This window comes from Callorhinchus milii, unplaced genomic scaffold (assembly GCF_018977255.1).
Source record: "Callorhinchus milii isolate IMCB2004 unplaced genomic scaffold, IMCB_Cmil_1.0 Scaffold5, whole genome shotgun sequence".
In the NCBI taxonomy this organism is placed as follows: domain Eukaryota; kingdom Metazoa; phylum Chordata; class Chondrichthyes; order Chimaeriformes; family Callorhinchidae; genus Callorhinchus; species Callorhinchus milii.
Genome location: NW_024704746.1, coordinates 19,675,711 through 19,700,140, shown reverse-complemented (window position 1 = coordinate 19,700,140; position 24,430 = coordinate 19,675,711). Strand labels below are relative to the sequence as shown.

At 36.5% G+C, this 24,430-nt stretch overlaps 1 protein-coding gene across 1 annotated transcript; it reads left to right on the top strand.

Moving 5' to 3' along the window:
• Positions 1 to 343: 343 nt before the first annotated feature.
• On the top strand, positions 344 to 23,310 carry LOC103174631 (phospholipid phosphatase-related protein type 5). Its single transcript, XM_007887103.1, has 6 exons — positions 344 to 575; positions 11,122 to 11,254; positions 13,438 to 13,688; positions 14,415 to 14,591; positions 18,077 to 18,211; positions 23,108 to 23,310. The coding sequence occupies exons 1-6, from the start codon at positions 372 to 374 to the stop codon at positions 23,138 to 23,140; spliced, it is 933 nt and encodes a 310-aa protein (XP_007885294.1). The 5' UTR covers positions 344 to 371; the 3' UTR covers positions 23,141 to 23,310.
• The last annotated feature ends 1,120 nt before the right edge of the window (positions 23,311 to 24,430 follow it).

The window sequence follows — 24,430 nt, the reverse complement described above, 5'->3', positions numbered from 1 at the left end:
GGGGCAATAGTTGCTGTGCCTTCTGGAGTGTGGATTTATACAGAGCCCTGTAGACAAAACTGACAACGCATTTTTATTTATTTTTATGTATATATATATATATATAGATATATATATATATAAAACATATATATATATATATTGCTTTTTTTTTTCTTGCACACACTCACTCACTCACTCCTTCCTTCACTCACTCACTCATTCACTCACACAGTCATTCATTCCATCACTCACTCCATCACTCACTCGCTCCATCATTCACACACACACTCACTCACTCCATCACTCTCACACACACACACACACACACACTCACTCCATCCATCACTCACACACTCACCCACTGTCCCTGTCGGTTGCCCCTCACCATCATGCTGTATTTCCAGCTGGTTATCATGGCTGGCACTGTCATGTTGGCGTACTACTTCGAATACACTGACACTTTCAACGTCCACGTCCAGGGTTTTTTCTGCCACGACAGGACCTACACCAAGCCTTACCCTGGACCAGATGAAAGCAGTGCCATCCCCCCGGCTCTCCTCTATGCCCTGGTGGCTGGGCTGCCTCCTGTGATGGTAAGTTGGGACCATGTCACAGACTGAGAAGCAGAGGGGGTCTCATCGTGTTCATTGCTTTATTCCTCTCTCTCTCTCTCTTTCTCTCCCCATCCCTCCTCCCTCTCTTCTTTCTTCACTCCCTCTCTCTCCCAATTGATGGTGTTTTATGTACATTGGATGCTGATGCTGCTGATGCTGCTGTTGTGTTCAAATGCCTCTCTCTCTCTCTCTCTCCCTCTCTCTCTCTCTCTTTCTTTCTCTGTGTTGAGCCTTTTTTTTTTAAGTTCAACCTTGTTGGTTCACGTTATATTGTAGGGATCTGGGTTGTGGGAACCCTGGTTTGGGAGCAGTGGGCATCTCAGATGTGACAGTGACAGTAATAGTGCAATAGGTTGAGCCAGAAATTCGCCCCTGACAATTTGCCATAGGAGGAGAGGAGTCTCTCCATCTCCATCCATCTCCATCTCCATCTCCATCCCTCCCTTTGAAATAAACATTGCAAACGTCAACCATTTGCAAACGTTTCCCAATGCTGTTTGGGCCACCTTAACATTCCTAAAGGTCCGAGATTTTCAGCCAAGGGCTCCTGGAAGAGAGTTGAGGGTTTTGCAGATGAAGTGAGTCTGTGTGGAGTTGTGAATGGATACAGCACCCAATCATCCTGATAATTAATATTCTGCTCTCATCTTGCTTCACTGGAGCAGGGAACATCCTAGTGCATGCTCATGGAGGGACTTTTAGTTAAGACCCAGTTGTTAGTCGATTGGCGGATCGCTTTTCCAGGGGGTAATAATCCCTTAAAAAATATTAATAATAAGTTGGTCACTCAATCCGCGACGGTTTGTGGGACACTGCTGTGAGCAATTGGCTGCCGTCGTTTCGCCCACAAAATAGACAAGTCAATTCAATTTACAGTAAATCATGTGAAGCGCTTTGCGACGTCTCGAAGACGTGATAAGGCGCTATGTCAAATGCAAGGATTATTATTATAAGAAAAATGACCATTTTTGCAGCTAGACCATTTGTAAGAATGATAGTTTCAATTCTAATGGTAGGCTGGTATTTTCCCCCCAAGTTTCAGATTGCTTTTTAAAAAAATGGTTTTCTTTGGTAAAATGTACTTCTAATAAAGTGAAATGAAAAAACAATTAATGATCCTCACCCTTGATCCTTCACACCCCATAAATCTCAAGTTAAATCTCAAGATGTAACTAGCAAACCCCTTTCCTGTTAAACAAACCTACAGAAGGTATTTGACATCGAGTGGTGACTGACACCGAGGGAATCATTGATAGCCGCATGGTAGGTATGTTTATTATTGTTATTATTATTACACCCAGATTCCCATAATTATGGATGGAATCATTGGTGAATTTAGTTCCTGATTGAATTTGGATTAAGTGCTTCAGGCTTCAGGCACTTCATGATAAAAGGAAGGCATGCAGAACTGGTCAGGCAATGATTATTAAATGATCTGGAGTCTCACTTTTGGTTGACCTCTTGTGCTGCAATTGTTGTTTTTGAATAATAAAGTAGATAGTTTGTGAATTAAGAATATTTGTCTATATAGTACTGGCTCTACAAAACTTATTAGGGGAAGGCAACTATTAAAATACACAGGTTTGAACTCAAACAATTAAAATGTTTCAAGTCTATGATATGAATTACTTACTGTATTAATTGAATATATTACATATTTATAAAAAGAACTACTCTTGGATCGTTTTGCAATCATTTTAGTCATATGTTTTACATCAAACGGTATAGGGATTGCAAATGAAGAAATATTAAAGATTACAAACATGATCATACAATATGAAGGCATAGTAGATGATATTTATATCCCCATGTTATGTAAGGCAGAGTAAAAGCAAAGAATACACTAGGGGGGGAAATGCTCTGATCTGCTTTCCTCCAGAAAAGATAACTGTTCTGTCAATTACTTTATACATACAAGAGCACGTGATCTTTTTATTAGAAGTGTGCTCTCAAATTAATTTACACAATTTGTTCAGTGCTTCTAGCTAAATTGATTGGTCTGAACCAACATGAAGTCAAGAGAAGCAAAAACTATTGTTCGGATTATAAAAGGCTCAGCATCAATTCTAGAAACGACCTTGAAGTCAAAGGGTAGTAAAACATTTTTTAATTATTTTTGTCAGTTCTAATGTTTGCATGTTTTGATAAATACACATTGTGTAAGCTGCTATTCGCTCATAAAAAAGGCATTCTTTTAGTGAGAGGAAAACAAATTCTGTACCTAAATCAATTATGTGTTATCCAAACAATTATGTGTTATACAAACCACAGCAATGTGCTTGTGTGCATATTGGGCTATAAATTCCTTTATAAATCTTTTCTGGCAGCTGTTACCAATAGATATCCTTTAATTAGTGCGTAGCTTATGCACAAATGAGATTGTTTCGATCTTTCACTCAAGTGACAAAATATAAGGAAACTCACTGTTACCAGCGAAACATTCTGTTTGTTCCATTGGCACAGCTTTTCATTGAGGTTTCAGAGTATCAAACTGAGATTAGTTTGGAATACAGTGTGTTGTTGCCAACCATTGAGTTTTTGTCTGCATATGTTTTAAAGCATTACGTCTTTAAATGCTAAAATTATATAACCTACCCTCATGGAATAAATACGAATAGTTCATTTATTACATTTGCATAAAAGAGATTTACGATGCAGATCAGCAAATATTGGAATTGTTGTGAATATAAGCATGTGTTCCAATTTTGCTTGTTTAGTCTTTGCTGCAGCCTGCTGGCTGGCATTGCATATGAAAGGCATTGAAAACCTCAACAGTTGCACCAAAGTGGGTGATATTAGCAGCTAAACTATCACTTGGGCAATACTACATGACATCTGTTGAAGTGCAATTATGCATTCTCCAACACTGCTGTTGGAAATATATACGCAATGTAGGTTTAACTGTTGAGATGTCCACCCATCATCAGTGGATTTTAACGTTTAGGTCATTATTCAAAATGTATTTGGAATATTCTCGAAATAGCTTTTCAGTACTTTATATTGCACAGCGTTCGAACGAACCCTCCCACCACCTGTAGCGTGCAGAAATGCTTCCTCATTTCACTTCTAAATAGTTTAGCCTCGAAGTTTAAGACTGTGGCCTCTAGTCCCCAATTCTCTTGTCAGAGGAACCAAAACGCGTAGAGATTTAGTGCATTGACAGAAGGCAAGGAAACAAATGGGTTTATGTACTGAGGATCTCTCTTACGTTTGCATTGTTGGAAGAGTAAGAGTCAATGAGATGGTGATGCTGAGAGTGGCTTATCTGTTATGTAATATTTTGGACTCAGGTGTGTGCTTCATAGGCAGTGATTTGGCTGTGGTGGTTGTTATGAGAGCAATAGACTCTGACTGGTTAAAAGGGAGAAATGGACTTGTAAAAGACAGGAGAAAGGCCATAAAGTACTGATAAAGAGAGTAAAGTCTGAGAATCAAGGAATTCTATAGAGACACAAAGAACACAAAGGACAGATGGGAGAAAAGGTAAAACATGTCAGGGAGTATGATAGATGGACACAAGAGACAAAGAGAAAGTGAAGGAGCATAAGAAAGACAGAGTGATATACTGTTAATTTACAACATTTTGCTCAATGTTAGTCCAGTCCTTAGTTTTTTTCTTTTGCAATATCTGTCAAGACCTATAAATACCACTAGAAATCAGGCGTTTCATCCAGCTGGGATTATGGACGTGCTAGCTCAATGCATGCTTAATAAACAAATACATTGTCAACCTAGCTTTTACAAGGCTCTAGATTGTGAGGACAACAACAACAACAACAACAAAATTAAATTTATAGAGCGCCTTTCATTCATGTTGGGAGGACGTCCCAAGGACATAGGAACACAAAGAGACACAAATGCACCAGGGAATAAAGTTCTTGGTGTTCTGGCCAACATTACTGCAAATAAAATTGGTCATTCTCTTCATGGCTGTTTGTGGGACATCGTGGGCAAATTGCCCACTGCATTTGTCTCATTTGTTTATTTCCAATCTAGTTGATGACTTGTAAGATACACAGTCACTACACTTTGCAGTGAATCATTGAAGCACTTTGAGATGTCCTCCTGACGTAAAAAGCATTGTATCAAATGCAAGATTTTTTTTCGCATTCTATAGTTAGTAAAATTATAAACTGAGGATCTCTAGTTTGCATGCATTGTAACGTTTTGCACAAAGCTGGATTTTTATCTCGTTTAGACTATCATGATTAATGTGTTTAAATATGGATTAGATTTGAATTACAAGATTCACATCATTTATTCATCAGAATTTTACTAATTAATCCAACAAGATGTTTGTGTCACACTGTCCACACAAACAAATATTTGCCATCTTAAACCACATAATGTAATTTACAAGTGTAAAATGTAATTTCTTTATGTCAGATAATGGGCACAAATGATCTCTTCACAAAGCTATCTTAGGGAGCCATCTGCTAGATGCAAATTGGCTTTCCGATACTAGTTAAGATTAATGCAACTCGGGCCTGTAATTCTTTTAACTTTTCATTGTGAATTTGTAGCAGTAATCATATGAAAAACCTCATTGTAGACACATGAAAACGATAAAGTTATTGCTGTCTCAGATTGTCTTCTGTTACATTCGTCACAAGATATAGTCACAAGGGGTATGAGACTGTTTAGTTTTTGCGGTCTATACGGTGTTGAAGCTGTGGCTTGTGTATTTTTGGTACAAAATATTTTTTAGAACATAGACGGCATCCTATTTCTGCCACAATCTGGATTGTAAATAACCTTGAATACTATTTATTTTGATTGTAGCAGACCTGTAAGTTTGGTGATTAGCTGAAGCCATTGGTACCACCAATGACATGTCTTTCCTTCCTCCCTAACCCCAGCACTGCAAGGCAATAGACGTGGGCTGTTCATTTGGATGTGTTGCTTCATTGATGCTGGAAGACCAGTTTGCACTTTAATCCTGATTCTGGAATGAATGCTTTGTTGCTAAACCTAACTTACTGGAGAGTCTACCCAGTCTACCATGATGCAAATTATTTCACAGATCATGTACCACTCACTTAAAAAAAATCCATAATTGCTTGTTGGACTGATGCCAGCCAGAGGATGCATCATAATTTTTTAAAAAAAAACAGGCCTGACATTTTATAACTGAGATGCAGCATATGCAGAGATGAATTATTGAAATAGTGAAATAATAGAAATTGAGCCTAGTAACAAATCTAAAAATGGGAACATTACTGCTATTTCTGATAAGCACTCACGCATTCCAGTGTAGAGTTTAAATTGGAGATTGCATTGCACCTTTTGAAATTCATACCAGTATTAAATGACTCTCTATCTTTTCAAAATGCACAATATCCAGAAAAAACAGATTTACGTTGCACAACATTGATCCTGCACATGAACTTGTTTAGGGACTGTGGTAACCTAAGTATTTAATCGCTTCCCATCTATGCAACTGTCGAGGTGTGCGTTGAATTTTTAAAAAATTATATCAGAGGCAAAGTGTTGTTAATAGTTCACTGTCAAATGTATGGCGGAGTAGGCATGGCTTAGCAGAATAGAGGGAATGCAGATAAATAGTCCCTTAAAACTAATATTAAACTAAACTAATATTAAACTAATATTCTTGCACATTATACTAATTTCAAATGTCCTCATAAGACGAAGAATTCTAATTGGAAAATGATGCTTTTTCCTTGCATCCTGCTCAACCATCAATGAACTGAAGCAAAACTATTTACAATGGTGTGTTGAGTTCGCTTATGAAATAGTAAAGATAAAAGGAAATCACACCAAGGCTAGAAATCTGGCATCAAATAGGAAATACTGGAAATAAACATTGTGTGGTTTGGTATCTGAAAGAGAAACACAGGATGATGTTTTGGATTTGATCCTTCATTTGAAATGAGAAAGTATCACTGTCGAAATGTTGACCAATTTTCCTTTGTGAAGTACTTTCTAGATTGATGGCACATTTCAGAACATTCTCCAAATATAGCACCGTGGATAATAAATCTGAAAATCATATCCTGCTTTTCAGAATACTTGCGCTGCAAAAAATCTAATGAAAGGAGTAGAAAGCACCCAGAACTATTTGAGAGATCCCTGTGGCAAGTTTTGCATATTTCACATAGTTCAGAGCTTAAGTTATTACATTTTGAGATCTAGGGAAGCAAAAAAAAGCTGAGTGAAAGCAGAAATTGGCTAACCCAATTGCTGAAACCTGGAGTAGTTGCTCATCAACTACTCTATATCCATTAGCACATCATTCGTCTACAAATACGCAGTCGCTGGCCGTTACAGAAAACCTGTGAAGTGCTGTGAGGTGTTTCAAAGCGTTAAGGTGCTAAATCAATAGCAACCTGGTCAGGAATTCACTCCATTAGGGTTCCATCACAGAGTGCTGAATCCTGCTCCAAACTATTAGTCAGTCTTTTATTATAATAATTATATAAATGCAATTTGTTATTAATCCTTGCTTATTTCATGTCATGTCTTATTACATCATTGAAACGTGGACTGAGTATGAATTGGTGAGCGGATTTTCTCCTATAGTGAGATGTAGAAATCAGTCTTCATATAGGACCACAGGCAGGTACCTATTTTGACACCTTATTTTTAACAAGCAGCTAAATAATTTGTCCAGATATTTCCTAAGGTGCAGAAACCACACCAATCTCAAATGTTCATGTTTACGCCATTGGATCAGACCCGTGTAGTCTTGCAATTTTTTCCAGGTAACCCTAGAAGCAATCTTTCTTAACGAATGTATCATTAGAAACCTTCGAATCAAAGTCTTCTGTAGAAGATGAAGACTGAGCACCCATACCGATTCTCTCAGTGCTCTTCCCTTGAGAATTAATTGCAGAATTCTATTCATGCAAAATGTATTCATACATTATTTATGAATGCTTTCTGATTCTTGAAATTTCAATAAATTATAATTAAATATTTTCTGCGATACAATAACCTTGTGTCTTTATAAAATATGTATTTAAAAATGCAAAACATATTAAATATTACGAGCTATCAGTTCTTATGCTAATAGTGGCTGCCATGTGTACAATGGCAGTGCAAAAGTATTGAATCAATTTACAAATTCCAACATGGTTGTAATACTATCTTATACAGATAGTCCATCTTATACAGTACATTTAAGAACACATTCTTACATTCTTATCATAAGCTTCTTGCGACTTAGAATCTTCATATGCAACTTTTTGTGCTCATTAGGATGTGTGCTGGCTCAGGTATAAAACGTCATATTTTCAATGGCACTACTTTGGGTGTTGGAGCACAGCATTTATTGTGTTAGCTGATTGGAGTTAGTTTTTTCCCACTTTTATGTAAGGGCCTATCTTGTTGGATTCATATATTGCCTCAGGCAAAGCCTTCATTGGAACAGTTTGAGTTACTTAAAAGTGACTGAGGCTTTCAAGTGTGACAGGCTGTTGGATCTTGTTCAGTCTGGAAAGATCCACATTGACTACAGCATTGGCTCCATCTGTGAGGAACACAGCAGTCCTCAATTTCGGTACCAATTTAATTTTTTTCGGGCTCCAAACAAGCTCACTGTAGATCTGCAAAAGATCGTATGGTAATAAGGCATGATGTATGTAATAAAATTAGGTGATACTAATGATCCGTGGTTTTGACACATGGATGAAGGTGAATTCTTCAGCTCAAATATGATCTGGTGTTTAGGCGGTATCCCAGAAAAGGTTCAATGAGGAACTTGTGAGAGATAAACTGTCTTCTTGTTACTTGGCAACATTGTGAACTATGGTACCTTACTTTATGGTAGAATGTGAGTGATATTGATTTTCCTCTTTCAAAAATTTGATGCCCTCTTTTGCCTCTTGTAGTGTGAGATGGTTACAGTTTCAGGGGTCATACAACAGCAGAATCTCAGTTATGGATGCGTGAAGGATGTTGCTGCATTAATGATGTTGATCTCTGTATGCACAAATGCATCACACTTCTGATTAACCAGTGTATTGTACTTCCCAGCGAGGAGGTGAGAATGAAAATAACTAAACATTTTCAAACATAATTGGTCCTCTTAAATGTAGTTGTGTTTTAGTCATGTTTTTATTCATCTTACTGTCCATTGAAGCATTTATGCAGGAATTCCTGCGTATTCTCTTCCCTTGTGGTTTTTATAATCTGTCATTTTTTAAAAAATTCCATAATTTCCACCTTTTTCTGGATGCATGTGTACTAATTCTGAAATAGAGAACTGTAGAATTGTTCTTCCTGCAGCATACATTACTGCTCTATTTTGAGGTATTTCAGTGGAACCATTAACTTGACATTGTACATTTTATTCATTTGGCACACATACACGAACACTCCACTGCTTTGAGGAGCAGATCGTCTAATATATTTAACCATAATGCAAGGTGTGGTAGTGATGGCTGACCAAAGAACACACAATATCTGTCTCTGTATCCTGAACCTTGCAGCAACCTTTCATTAGATTGCTCTGGATTTGTTGGGACACAAATTCAGTGTTCTCAATTTTGGACATTTTCCAAAGCTTGTTACTGGATTTTATATTTGGATTTTGGCATGGTTCACTCGATTAGCCCCACTCAAACTGCGGACACATAGCGGCAGTGTCACTTTTCAGTGTAACGGAAGTAAGAAGCTTGGATTGCGCTTGGATATCAGCAAATACACTGAGGGTTGGCATCATTGAGCTTATGTCCAACCGAAATGAAAACCCTAACCCTAAGGTTACAGAAGGCATCCAGAGATTCCCTTGCAACAGATGCAAGGATTGTACAGCACTTAATGGGGCTTAGAAGCTTGTATAAGTTTGACACCCAAAAGGTAATAGAGCTGGCAGCTGTTGAACTGATTGTATCTTAAGTGACTCAACAGAGTTTTGATGCACAGACTGATGTAGTATTTCTGCAACTAACGAGACCAAAGCAGACTCGTCCTACAAATCCTCTGTTCCTAGCTGTCAGTTCGTATTGAAGGTGCCCCTGAGGGCAGAATTCAAATTGAAAGAATGAAAGAAAAATTGCATCTGTAAAGCCTGTTGTCCACCTTTAAAGACTAAAAAGCACTGCTGCCAATGCGAGAGTGTTTTCTGACATTTTTGGTCCATTAAGACGCTCATTTCCTGAAGGTTTGAAGATGGGTGATAACCAACTAAAGTGCACTGAACGAGCTTAGCTGATGCATGAAAGCCTAGAATGCCCCCTGAAGCAGTCGCTCTCCCATGTTTTACCAAATTATAAGCAGTCACCTGTCTGCATCTCAGTTGGAGATGAATACTGATCTGGAAAATATTAACTTGGGCACTGAGCTTCAAATTCTAGTATCTCATTGATCAAATACTGTATATAGATTCTGGAATTTGTTTTATTGTCAGCTTTGCTGCCAACAAAACGTCTGTTACTCTTTCCCTAAAAGAATGATAAACTATCATATTGATATCAGGAATAATTTAATTCTTGCACCGCACGCAGGGGGTGCCTCAAAGTGCTTTACAGGATTTTTTGTAAAATGTAGTGACTATATTTCCTGGGTGAATGCGGCAGCCAATTTGTGCACAGCAATGTCCCACAAACAGCCATGAAGTTTCATCTATGACAGTTGAAGGAAATTATTCTGACTCTGCTTTCAGATCACCTCAGTCTGGCTCAGTTGGGACTTTGAACATGTATAATCCAGGCTCACAATCCATTGCTGTGCTGGGGTATACTACATTGTAGGAGATGCCAGGCTCCAGATGAGATGTTAAACCAAGATTCTCTCTGCCCATTCAGGTGGATGTTGAAAATCCAATGGTAACAATCAAAAAGCTTATCCTGATGAAAAACAATCCTGTAGATAAAATTGGTCATTCACTTCATGGCTGCTTGTGGCACGCTGCTGTTCGCAAAATTGGCTGCCATATTCCCCTACAAAACCTATAATCACTAACCTTTACTGTAAATCCTGCGAAGGACTTGGAGACGTCCTCCCGACATGAAAGGTGCTATGTCAAATGCAAAAACACTGTGCAAATTCAGATTTTGAAGGTGTCAGCAGCAAAGTATTTTATGTGATTTATTAAAGGTACAATTTTCTTCCCAATTTGCAACATTGGGCTCCACTATCAGATAGCAGTGTGAAAGATTGAGTTTCTGAATTTTACGCTCAAATGTGCTTCATTCAAAAATGGCATAAAATGTGAATTAGGAAACCCATCAAAATTTGTCAAGCCAATATCCAGAACTAACTATTAGTGGCTGATAGTAGACTAACTGAATGGATATTTAATTACCAGTATGGATATATGTTTTGCTTTGATGCTACAAAGATTGCATGTCTTCAGGCTTAATGGGTAATGAACACAGGCAGCCTTGATGGAATAAGTTTTAGCAAACTGAAGAGAATTTAGGACAACTGATGCTGGAGGAAACTGGTCGGTGCCTAACTCGGATAAATCTGTTTTTCCGGTATTAACAACTGGAAGAATTTTTCACATTTTTCTTTCACTGATTTTTAAAAAAATAAATATAATTCTTTATTTCTTTACAAGATGCTCGCTGGCGAAGTGGCAGTCTTCTTCCTTCAATCAGCTTCTAAAGAGTTTGGAAACCGTGAGAAGACCATGGTTACTGGAGATTGCTGTTACATTAATCCGTTGGTGCGCAGGACATTTAGGTTCCTGGGTAAGAATCGCCTTTAAAAGTTGTATCTCGAAAAATATGCCTTTTATAAGCCTGTCATGTTTTAAATTCTGTTTCCGGCTTTACTTAACATGTCATTGCATTCTGCAAAAATAACAGATCCTCACAGATTTCTAAACGTTGAATATATGACCGGAAATGTTGACTGCTGAACATTTCTGAAATACAACATTTTGCATCTATATATGGCCTTCACATGGGACACAATATCTAAACATTTTATAGCGCTTCAATTAATCTGAAAGTCAATCAGTTAAATGTTTCAGTATTAATTGAGAATTGATTTTCTATGGTTACTGCGTTTAAAGATTAATTTAATATCTCTAAAGTTGACTGAAATATGCCCAGGTTATAATAGTATGATATGACAAGCAGATTGTACTCTGCCCAAAGTGCACACCATAGGGTATGAAATGACATTTATTGTGCACTTCATTGATATTTTCAATACACTATATTATAAACTGAAAAATAGGAATGGACTGTAGAATAGATACTGACAACAAAAGCTTATGAAAAACAAAAGCACAAGCCATAGCTCATGATCGTCATCTTTGATTGCTGACGTGGCGTTTGAATGGGAAAAGCAGGTTCTTTTTAGATTAAATATGCGATGTATTTTTAATTTGCATTTAAGGCTGAATTTATAATAATCTAAATATTAACTACCTATTTTAGGTTATAGGGTTAATCACTCACTATAGAACCTCAGCAATGCCTTCAATTTCACATCTAATCATATCAAATCATTTTCTCAGTCACAATTGAAACCCTTTCATTTTACCAATATAATGCTTAATGACTTTCACATCACATAATAGAGTTTTTAATTATTTAAAATTCAGCGTAGGTTTTTCAGTGTTAGGAATCAACTATGTAGATGTTGTGGTTGGAGATTGCTCTCCCATTAAAAAGGAATGGAAACACAAGAGGGGAATTAATGTAGACTTTGCAGTTTTCCCCATCCGCTTGTGTTCTGTTTTATTGTTGATGAAATAAGAAATTTGGTCGTAATACACTACCCCATCCAGGCAGAGTTTCCAAAGCATTGGCTTAATAATCTCAGTCCATAAATTGGTTTTAACATTAATAAATTAACAGCTTGAGAGAATCACTAAACTATTGAGAAAAGTTGTCAACATATTTCATGCTTCTCGGTAATTTGCTGATGTAATCTTAATAATATTATGCCCCATTTATACTGCTCGAAATGAAGCAATATTGCTTCCAGCACTAGAAATTAGGAGGGAAAGGCTGATTTAAGCTGTTTGTACTTAACTGTAACATCATGAAAAGTGTCATATATACAAAACACCAGAATGATTCTGTAGACTTCAACTTTTCAAGTACAGAACCTCCTTTGCAGATTTCAAAATATGCAATGTTTTATTGTGAATCATTTCTTTCAAAGTGGCATTTATTAAAGTGAAGCTCAAAATAGGTTTTGATTGACTGACAGTATTCATGCCCCTTTTCCGACCTGTATTCCTATAATTTTCCTCACATGCATACGATTCTCCGCGCTGCCTTACATTTACTCAGAGATAGCATTGAGATTGCAGGCTTCACTGTCATTATCATCATTAACACTTCATGACCATCTGGCTGTCTAGAGATAAATTTGCTGGTGCCACACCAGCTAGTGAAATCGCAATTAAGAGATCCACTCCCTAAACATGGAGAACTGACAAATCTGCCACGTGTCTGATGCTAAAATGCTAACAGGTTTTGAACATAAAATATATTGACAATTAGATGACAGTAATTCACTGTAAAACACTTTCAGCTGTTTTGACGTTGAGCATTTTCAAGTGTAGGGTTTCTTTGAAACCGAAAATGGTTTACTTCTCCAGTTTCCCCTTCCCGTTTCCTGAAGGCACTTCTCTTGTTTGGTACTGTGCTACTCACATTGCCAACCCTCTGACTTATTGCACGAGTTCCCATCTTTATCTGGGAGTCCAGACTGCTAAGTATCTGGAATCTTTCTGCTTGTATGGTATACCACAGGAAGCTTTGCAAATAGATTACATTTTGCTTTGGGGAAGAGTCCTCTCATTGAAGAGATTTCTTCAATGTGAAAATATCTTACACTTGAATGATTATCTTGAGATTTTAGTTCAAATGCTTCATTTCTTACCTAAAGTTCTATCTCTTTTCCTTCACAGGAGTTTATGCATTTGGACTTTTTGCCACTGATATTTTTGTAAACGCTGGGCAAGTGGTGACAGGAAATCTTGCTCCTCATTTTCTTGCAGTTTGTAAACCCAATTACACAGCTCTGGGATGCCAGCAGAATGCACAGTTCATCAACAGTGAAGAAGCATGCACCGGCAGCCTGGAACTCATCATCAAAGCCAGGAAAACTTTCCCATCCAAAGAGGCAGCGTTAAGTGTGTATGCAGCAGTATATCTGGCAGTAAGTCCATTTTTGAATCCCGTTATGCTCCCAATAATTTCCAAATCCAACGCAGAGCCTTTCAAAACAACAACAACAACAACAGTCAGGGATTTGGACTCGAGCAGGGGGACAGGATCAGCGAGGGTGGTTGGAGGGCAGGGGTAGGAGGGTGTCCGAATGCGCGGTCGAAGAGCATTGTGTGCACAAACTCAAGAGGTGACGAGCGGAAAAAAAACGGTTGCAAATAGTTTCAAACAGATTCAGTGGCAAAAAGATGGAACGTTGTGAGGTTAAAAATTTGGGATTTTTGCTAGTTGTATGGTACAATTCTGACCAGGTGGGGAAAATATTGTGCATACATGAACAGCACGTTTAGGAATATGAAGGCTGCTCTGCATATTCCCAAGATAATTTTTTAACACAATCGTATGTTATTACCACCAGTGAAATAGAAACGCCATTTTAGCCAGTTTAAGATGCATGGATCCAATTAAGTTTACACTGGATTTTGCAGTAATTCAAAGGCAGATTGCCACTGCACTGTAATGTTTAGCCCAAGACATTTACTATACTGAGACTTAAGGCAATATTTTTTCACGTTTTTCACTGCAAAATTAATCTATAAACATCACTGGTATAGTGTTACGAAGTATAATTAATGCTTTTTCAACATACTTCTTCAGCAAATGTTTGCAAGAGATTGAGTACATTCTGAATGTATTTATTAACGTTTGTATCTTTTAGATGTATATCACAAGTACTGTGAAAGCCAATGGGACAAGGCTAGCAAAGCCAGTCTTCTGTTTGGGCCTAATGTGTTTGGCATTTTTGACTGGAATAAACAGGGTGGCGGAATATCGAAATCACTGGTCAGATGTTGTGGCAGGATTCATCATAGGAACAGCCATTGGAGTATTTTTGGTAAGTTAAACTATTGCAGCAACAAAAGGGCTATCAATAGAATACAGAAGTGCAAAAGTTGTAACAATCCTTCAAAAGAGGAAATAATCAATCAATGATCAGTATTCGAAATATCCCACATTCATCATTTTCTGGTTTGACTATATTTTTACTTGCCATTTACCCTGCTCAAGATCCAACAACATACTTCAAATGAGCTCTGGATTAGGACTTATGTTTTATGCCTCTTATATTAAATCCCAGAATCCCATAAGACTTTGACTGCTTTCTGCATCTATGAACTAGCTATAATGATTCGTACTGATTCTCAATGAGCAGATCATACAGTACTTCAGTTTCTTAGTTACTTTATGTCCCTGAATGATGGATTCTATAATTTTCCCACTTTTGATGAAAAGTGAAAATATTGACTGGTAACATTTAGAGTTGTAATGCTTTGAAAATATTAATTAAAAACAAAGCTGAGATCAATATATAATGTATACGAATATTCAGTGCTGTGTATTCTTATCAAATGTAAATATTCCAATTTTTTTAAATCTGGGCAAATGAAATATCATTTAAGAAGCAACACAATTTTGCAATTTTACCAAAATGTGCAGTTACTTTCAGATATTACATTTATCAACCGATCTATGTTTACATTTGCAATGATTAATTTGACAAGGAAATATTTAAAATATACAGAACCATAAGCATTTTTAATTTATAGCGTTTGAAATAAGTTAAAATGTGATGTTTCTAATTTTGGTTCAAAAAATACTGAAGCCTTCAAAGGAATAACTCGGGCATGAAAGCTGGTGTAAAAAATAGGTCAGCCAAATTTTGTAGTAACTGGTAATATAGTAAATTCCTCACATCTGCACCCTGTACACATCAGTGGATTCTGAATGCAAACCCGACAGCTCTTTAGTACATGGGCTTTTCCTCAGCAATATTTTGCTCTTTCCATCCTCTCTCCATTTTCCTTTCTTGTGCTGTACTCCTTTGGATAAGATTATTATGTTTCGGTTCATCAGACGTAAGCTAAAAGGCACTGCTATTATTTGCTCCCCACCATCCATGTTTTCTATCCAGATTATATTAAGATAGCACAGCCTATAGCAAGAACGACTGCAGCATATCTATCTCTGTGCCAAAGCTCATAAGTAACACTGAGGATGCCTTAGGCTTCAAATGTGCGTGTGTGGCATTCCAGATGCATTTTGCACAGAAAGCATGACAGTGTTCATCTTGCAACCCATGTTTGATCTAAACCGATGTTAGATCTAAACAGTTTTGCAAATGCTCTGATAATTTTCAAGCAAAAAGAATAGACCATCAGAAAAATAAAAACGCACATTGATTTGGGAGCTAAACAATTAAACTCATCAAAGAATTCTGTTAAGAATTTGCCGCAGAGAGTAGGAAGCATTTTTAAAAAAAAAAAGATCCCTCGCAAGGCAATCAGATTTAAACGTGAACCAAAGTAACAGGCTTATGAGGTAAATGGTCTTCAAATGTATCACCAATAACTAGAATTTAAAAGTACCATGATGTAGTTGCCAAGGAGATGACATAAGATACATTCATTCCAGCTGAAATAGGTGGCAAGGAATTTCGGTCGATCAGAATGAGTAATTCCATGACTTTTGGCTGAATCAGGAAAGGGGGAAGGGCAACATCTGGGGCTGTTAAATTGCTGCAAAGCAGAAGGCAAATGATCCAGTATCAGATTTTCTTAACAGGTCTATGTTATTGTTAGTGTCATAGTGAAAAGCATTTATTCTCCCCACTAATTTCTTTACTCAAAGGTAACTGAGAAGATTTTTCTGAAAATAAGCCAGGTGCAGTTTGTTTGTTATTATTATTATTATTATTATTATTATTATTATTATTATTATTATTATTATTATTATTATTATTATTATTATTATCAGTAGCCAACATGAAGCAACAGTTATTGTCCTCTTTGTGGCTGTGAAGTAGACATGGACTGTATATGATGTATCACTGATTTACTTAGTGGTTAGAAGTGCATCGCTCATTAGGCTGATCTTGAATTGATCTATTGCCCATTCTTCACACACTCTGTCATACCCATAATGGCTGAGCTTTCAATCACTACGCCCACCCTTCTTTTGTAAAACCTCTGCTTTGCTTCCTCTCTCCTTGTCTTCAAAATCCTCTGAAAAAGATTTTCAATTATACTTTTGTTCCTCCCTAAATTTCTCTCCTCTCTGTTCAGTGCTATTATTAATTATTGAGCACATCAAGATGTCCATTCTATATCAAAGGCACAACGCAAGGTCAAATTGTTGTGAGTGAAGTTGTAGTGTGCAGTTGATTTTCTGAATTTTCATAAAAAAGTAATAATTTGGCTTCATTTAAGAGGCTAATAAAATGATGGCAAATGGTTCTTAATGATAAATTGGTGACAAGGATTAGAGAGAGTGATTCAAAAATATAAGGCAGTAAGCAGGGCAAATGGAAGGTTTGTGGATTGGGTGGATTTAGTTAGTGATCTATTAGTGTAACACATTAATATCAGACTCCTTTCCAAACACTTAAGTTGTATTAAGAATCAAATGTGTCATTTTCTCATGGGTTGGACAGTGCTAAAGTGTTGTTTAAAAGACCTTAATAACTGATGTACCATATCTTTGAATTTAATAGAGACCCATCAGTTATTCACATATTTTGACATGAAGAAAATTAATTCTAGAGAACACTTACTACCATTCGGATGCCAAGTTGACTGATTAACAGTCAGGCAACTGTATTTCTACTCAAGTTTATATTAATGATTCTTATAAAGCACTGCAAATTTAGACCTTATATGGAGAGCAAATTCATCCCTATAGGATTTTAGTGCCTAATTGTTTACATCCATCTAAATGTTCTACCCAACGTGGGGAAAAGCAAACAAATAGACTTGCAAACAAATAGACTATAGAAATATTTGATAACAAGTACCAGCCATATACTTTCTTAATTCCAGTATCCAAAGCAACAAAAAGGTTGTTGTGCTGTCCTAATTTCACGAGAAACCTTCATTTGGTACTTAATCATGACTTGAAGCTATAGCAAGACTCTGTAGGGATTGCAACATTACTTTTAATCAACATACTGTATTAATAAGAAGTGATGACACTCCTATGATTGAGATGTACTTTTGCATATCATCTATGCTGAACGTATTCATGGTTTTTGAAGTTAAGGTCTATTCTCAAAGGATCACAGAGCGAGCACCCAGAGCCTAATGAATTGAAGTGCTTTACATACCCAAATCTCACAGGACTGAACGTAATCTCTGCAACAAAACATTGAGTACCTATTTATTTGCGCAAGGAAGAAAGTGGGCTTCCTTAATTTCTTGCTGTATCTTTGCAAAAAAAACTGTTTATTTGTATAGTCTTGGCAACTTTAAGTGCACGGTTCAGTCGACACTTAACAAGAGCATCAATTGCTGTTCTATTATGTCTTTTTATTTTACATGTGGAAAGGTTTCATGTGTGGTACATAACTTTAAAGGAAGACATACAGTAAATGAAAAACTGCAGACTGACCACCTGGCCAACATGCCTTTGATCACTCTACCACACGTGGAAAGTCCTTTAGGAAAAATTAGTGCTGTACAGGTAAGTTAATAGACCCAAATCTTTTCAAAACGCAGTAAGATGGTTAATATTTGCTTTGTATTTTGAAAAAGACTGAGGTTTACACGTAACTGGAATTTGTTTGGTAAGATTTCTTCTTTTATGTTGGAACATAAGAACAGGAGTAGGCCATTCAGCCCTCAAGCCTGTTCCGCCATTCCATTAGAATGATCATGGCTGATCTGCACTTCAACTCCAATTTTCCACACACAATAGGAGTCTTTCCCACTGGTGATTAAATTGACAGAAGAAGCAGATATCATTGAAGAATCTGTCTTCTCCCAGCCATAGGCAGCAGCCCTAAGACATTTCAGAACAATGTCCTAAAACTTTAGGAAGTGTGAACAGTAGGCATAAAACTGCAAAATACTGAATACAAGCACGGAACTTGCAAAAATAAAATGCAAATTTATCAGAATTGGAGTCAACAAAAAAAGGTCACAACTTTCCTGAGCGGCAATCAAGAACTTCAATACATTAATTATTTGGAATGGGATACTAAGAGGTTTGGTGTCAATTCACATATAACATCAAACTAGGGTAATGGTAAATAATGAAGAGGATTGTAAAACTAAATCAGGAAGAGAGAGGCTTGCAGAATGGCAAGATAGATGGCAGATGACGTTTAATATAAAGAAATTCCTTTTCGGAGGAGGAATAAAGAATTTGCTTTATTTATCTCTGCTCCTCTACCCCCAGGTAGCAAGAACCTAAGAAGGGTAAAGAAGCAAAGAAATCTGGGGATTCAGATTGCCACCACTATAAAAGTAGCAGCATAAGTGGACAAGGCCATAAAAAAATGCAAATAGACCTTGGCTTTATGTCCAGAAGAATAGAGTAGAAAAGTAAGGAATTGTAATTTATATAAATTCTTGGTTAGTCCGTACTTGGGAGTATTGTATACAGTTCTGTAGCCACACTAATAGGAACTTCAAAACAAAATCAGAAAGTAAGAATAAATGGCACTCTCACAAGATAGTTGATATGGCTTAGGGACAATTGCTGAGTTATTCCTCTCCGCTCAATCAATGTGTGTACATTATTCAGTAGGAAGTACTAAACAGAGAAGCTAGTAGCTCTCCATGAAGTTGTTCTATATTAGATGAAGCATTAGGCATGTCAATGTAGTTAACATGCTATACATCTTGGTAGAATATTGATGGTCGAACACTTTATCAGGTGGGTTCCATTGCCATTTAATTATTTGAAGCACAGAAGAGTGTGAGCGACAGCTAGCTCAGCCCATGCAATGCCCTGAAAATTCCTACTGCTTCCCTCAGGATTGTGGAGTTAATTTTTTAGTAATAATCTTTAGCCGGTCTAATTTTGAAATACCTTTGCCTTTTTTCCTTCCTCTGACGCAGAGAACATTTCTATAATGCTCAATGAACCAATCTTAAAATAAAACGCCTACCTGTTTTACGCCAAATTGGGCCTCAAGGCAAAATTGCTAATACAGAGCTATTGCAGCTAAAATGCATGACATAAACAGCCAGAACTGCCCTCAGATCATTGGATCTCTTTTCCTAAATCCTGACAGAAGAAATTAGGGTAGGAAACACATTCTGCAGGTCGGGAAAGCTGCCAGCATGCTTCTTATAATGGGGAAGGTTGATAACTATACTGGCTAGTAGAAACAAATGTCTATATTTTATGTGATTTTCCTGAAGTGTAGGAGGCTTGGGGGAAAAAGATGAACATGGTGTACAATTTTCCTTGAGACCACATAAATGATCAATGAAAATCATGAAGTGTGGACAATTGTGGATCTCGTGGGCTCAGACTAATCATAGGTCAAGCCATAAAGCTGAGAATTCGATTATTTCCAGATTGTGGTGCACTACCAATGTGATATTCTGTGCTCTTTCTTCAAAGACTGACTTTGTTAAGGGACGAGCTGATTTTTGACTTGTTTACCCATTGATGAAGAAGAGATTATTTGATTATTAATAATAATAATTTTGTGTAGCGCTTTTCACGAAAACCTAAACATTTCGAAGTATTTTACAAAATACAAGAAGGGTAAAATAAAGACAGTGTGAGCTGAGGTGTTAAACCATATCTGAACTTGTTAGGTTTTTCTTTAGAAAATAGAATTATAAATAAAGAACAGAAAGAGGCTATTTCAGCCCATTGAATCTAAACTGCTGCTACATCATCCAACTCTTCTAAAACCCAATTGGAGAATACTAGTACTTAAGGTACTCGACAACAATATTAAGTGGTTCTTTAGTATCAGCCTTTGTGAGCTGATAAACTTAAAGAAAGTTCCCCATAAAGATGTGGAATTTCCTTCAACTTTATAGCAGTCTTAGGAATGTTTTTTTTCTCTTTTGCTAATATTCCCTTATTTTTTCTGAACTACAAAAATCACTGCAGATCCATTGTATTTTGCTTACATGAGTGTGATACTGACAAGTTCTCAACCACGTCCACAGGCCACGACAACAAGTTCTGCTGTACTCTTGAAAAGCTGCCATTTCAAATTTAAAAAATGGTTTCAGCAATTAACTTTCACGAGAAATATGTCTTTCTTTACATCGAATATGTGTTAAATAGACTGGACGCCATTTCTTGAAATAACCGTTCATAAAATAAATAAAAGTAGATGGATTTGTTTCTTTTCATCATTGAACCAGAAACTCTATTTCCATCACTGTTTTTGTGAAAACAGGAATATTCACACTGAATTTCAATTCTCCATCCATTAAGCATAACTGTATTAGAAATTGAAGTGGGATTGCTTCTTCAAAATGAAGTACATTTTAACCCACTTACTATGGAGGAATGAGCATTAAAGTCTTACTAGTATGAATGTGGCAGGGTGTTGCCAAGGCAGCAAAGTAATAACTCTGATCAGCTCTCCACATTTGATGAATTCCTGATCGCAAGCTGTACGATATGGAATTAAAATACAACTTGGAGAGATTATGAAAGCCACTTTTTAAAAAAATATTTACATCTAAAATATTACCTGGGATTGATGAATCCAAAATGAAAAGAAATTCAATGCTTACATATATTTTTTAGTTATATTATATATAATATAATTCAGTTGGCCACAAGATTAAAATAGCTGTTCACTTTGATCCAGTCAATGATATTAGCATGACAATTTACTCACAGCAGACATGAAGATTCAAAATCTCTTGAATTATTTTTGATTTAAGGTTGCAGACGTTCAGTTTGCATTCACGTGGCTCATCAAAATCGCATTTCTAAAAATATTGACCATCTTCAGTACCAAGATTATTTTAACAGATTTGTTTTGCTGAATGTTATACAAAAATAAATGAGCTACTTGCATATTTAAAACATTTGGAAAGTTTGCATAGATTATGTTAGCAATTGTCTTACTGGCAAGCTCCATCTGCATGGACTCGGATGGGATTTGTCAGTCCATGCTTTTGTTCAGCGTATTGTTCTTGGAACCGTGAGCACTGAGCAATGAAGTGCTTTATTTTGCTTTATTAGGTCACTGTATATTTTTTGTTGCAGTTACATAAAGACAAGGTAAAAGTTACAAAAAGTAGGTTTATTTTCAAAAGTTCAGTTTCGTAGTGCGATGTAAGGATAAGTGACAAATGAACATCTGTACATGCATTCATGTTGCATTGCTTTCTTTCGTTGCAGGATGTTTATCCAATCTATGCTTACAAAAGGTAAAAGAGTTATATGAATTTAGGTTCCAAAGGCATTATTAATAAAATACATTCAGATAATTATAGCAGTAGGATAATCAATGTAGCAGTAAGAGCGTGGTTCTATTGTATTTGTCAAATGTAAAAACAGCCAGAGTCAAAGTCTGTTTCAATTGCTGAATGCAACTTCAAGTATTATACCTGGAGGGATGCATTTTGCTTACCTAAATTCAGAAAGCATTAACCAGTGCCTAATATTTTCCGCTATTACGAGAGTGAGCATTTCATTCCAGGCAAGAGAAATCTCCACGTGCAAATAACATTCATGTGTGGCCTCTGCCTGGTTTGAATCTTCTTAAGCCTAGCAGTGGATTTTCATGTGTGTTAGACACATAGCAAACCAAACTAAAGTATTATACCAATCAAATAATGTTAAATCTGTGTGTGTTCATCCTCTTAAACCTAGTCAAAATGGATTTGCTCATCTTATCAATAAATGTAAAGCAGCTCCATTCATTTTCTGAATCCTTTATTGCACAGCTAATTGTTAGATGTGAGTAATTCAGAATAATTCAATTAGTCACCCATGCAGTCAGTTAACCCAAGTTATTTTTTTTTGACAAGTAAAACAACCATCCTAGAGAGGAAAGTAACAGGATATAATTAAAATGGGATATGAATATTTATCAACAACATTTAATCAGATCTTAAATATTTTCACTATTTTTCAAGAGTCAATTATGAAAAATGAACCTGTTTATAGGGCAGTTTTGTAAAAATACCTTTACACTGCATTCAAATGTAGTAAGCCAAGGGCAAAAACAATTGCTGGCCAACAGATACTCTGCATTTAATCATTCAAGAAATGGAAGAAAACAAGTCTTTTACATTCGTTTAACAAATGAAAACATTCAATTACCTTTAGAACAGTCTTAGCCAAACCTGATACATTCTGAAAATGTCCTAATGTGAGTCCTTGGTATCTCCCCCAACGCATTATAAAACATACTACTCCCACAGCCGTGCACCATCTTATTTATGACCTGACGTCTTGCTCTTTCTATCACAATTGAACAACACCTTATAGATTCTGCCTGAACCCCAAAGTTAATTGAGCTAAAACTTCAGAATATTCATTCCACTTCACTCCTCTACTGAAGCAAACAGTAACCTGATTAGCCGAGTATTTGTGACCAGTAACGATGGACCTGAGCTTGATCTTGTTTCTCACTTACAGAATCATGCCATCGCCTTTGCAGAAGTCACATGATCTTCAGCCAGAAGTCTGTTCGCCACGTTGGACATCTTCACTCTTTACGGTTCAATTGTCACATTTGGGATGAAATCCAAGAGCCAATTTCACTAAATAAGGCAAATTCACAGAACTGGTTGTTCCTTCACCACATAACAGTGATTTGATTTTGATGGTACACTGAACATTCCCAGTAATTTGAGCACATTGCACCATTTTGGAGGAATGGAAAGTAAACATTTGTCATTTTCTGCATTTAATACTGTTATTTGCATAGAGTGATGCTCAAATCATTTCTGATTATTGCTAAACCATGCAACACATAAACTGTTCCAGATTTTCAGGTGCAATTCAAGGTTTTTTTTTAGAAAAGACAAAAATATACAGGAACCTTTTTTGAAAGAAATGCCTATTTTGTATTCTTTGTGTTGCAAGAAATGAATATTTGTCAAGCAATACTGCATGAAAAGCAATGTGATTTATAAAATCCTTATTTTAGTCCTTACGTCCACCAGTAAATTTGAATTTATTACATTGAGTCTCTCCACAAAGGATATAGTTTAAGCAAAATGACATTTAATATTGAGATTGTATGGTACCTTTTCTAAATAATGTAAAATTCAGTGTATGAGTTGCTCCCCTATTTATTTTTTAATTTTGGAGCTGTCTCTCACCTATGCCACATGAGGCTGCAACACAGAATATATTAGATTTATTGTAATTATCTTTTTCACAAGAATAGTATGGGAATAAAAGATTTCTAGTTTTTTAAAACTGCAACATAATCATTTTACCCGGAAATGTTAACGCCCAAATTAATTTGGAAACCGCTATCTGGAAGACAAAAGAAAAGTAATATTGTAGTTAAATTAAAATACATGGTTAGTTTCAGTAATCTCAAAAAACATTCAGTCTAGTGTGAAGATAATAAACAGTTCCATTAAAACCCACGTCTGGTGAAATCTGTACATTTAGAAAAATGCTAAGAAGATGATCATCTTAAGAATCATCATGTTAGGCATTCCGGGGCTAATAATCCCTTCAAATTTGGTCACTCAACCCATGACGCTGCTGTGTGCAATTGGCTGCCGCATTTCACCCACAAAATATACAGTCGATTCTCTTTACAGTATATTCTGTGAAGCGCTTTGAGACGTCTCAACGATGTGATAAGGCGCTATATCAAACGCAAGGATTATTATTATTATTATCAATGAGAGCGTCACAATTAGTTTCAGCAGCTTGGATTCACACTCAACGATTGCTAGTTAGTAATCCAGCCAGAAATGGGTCGGTGTGTGATGCCTT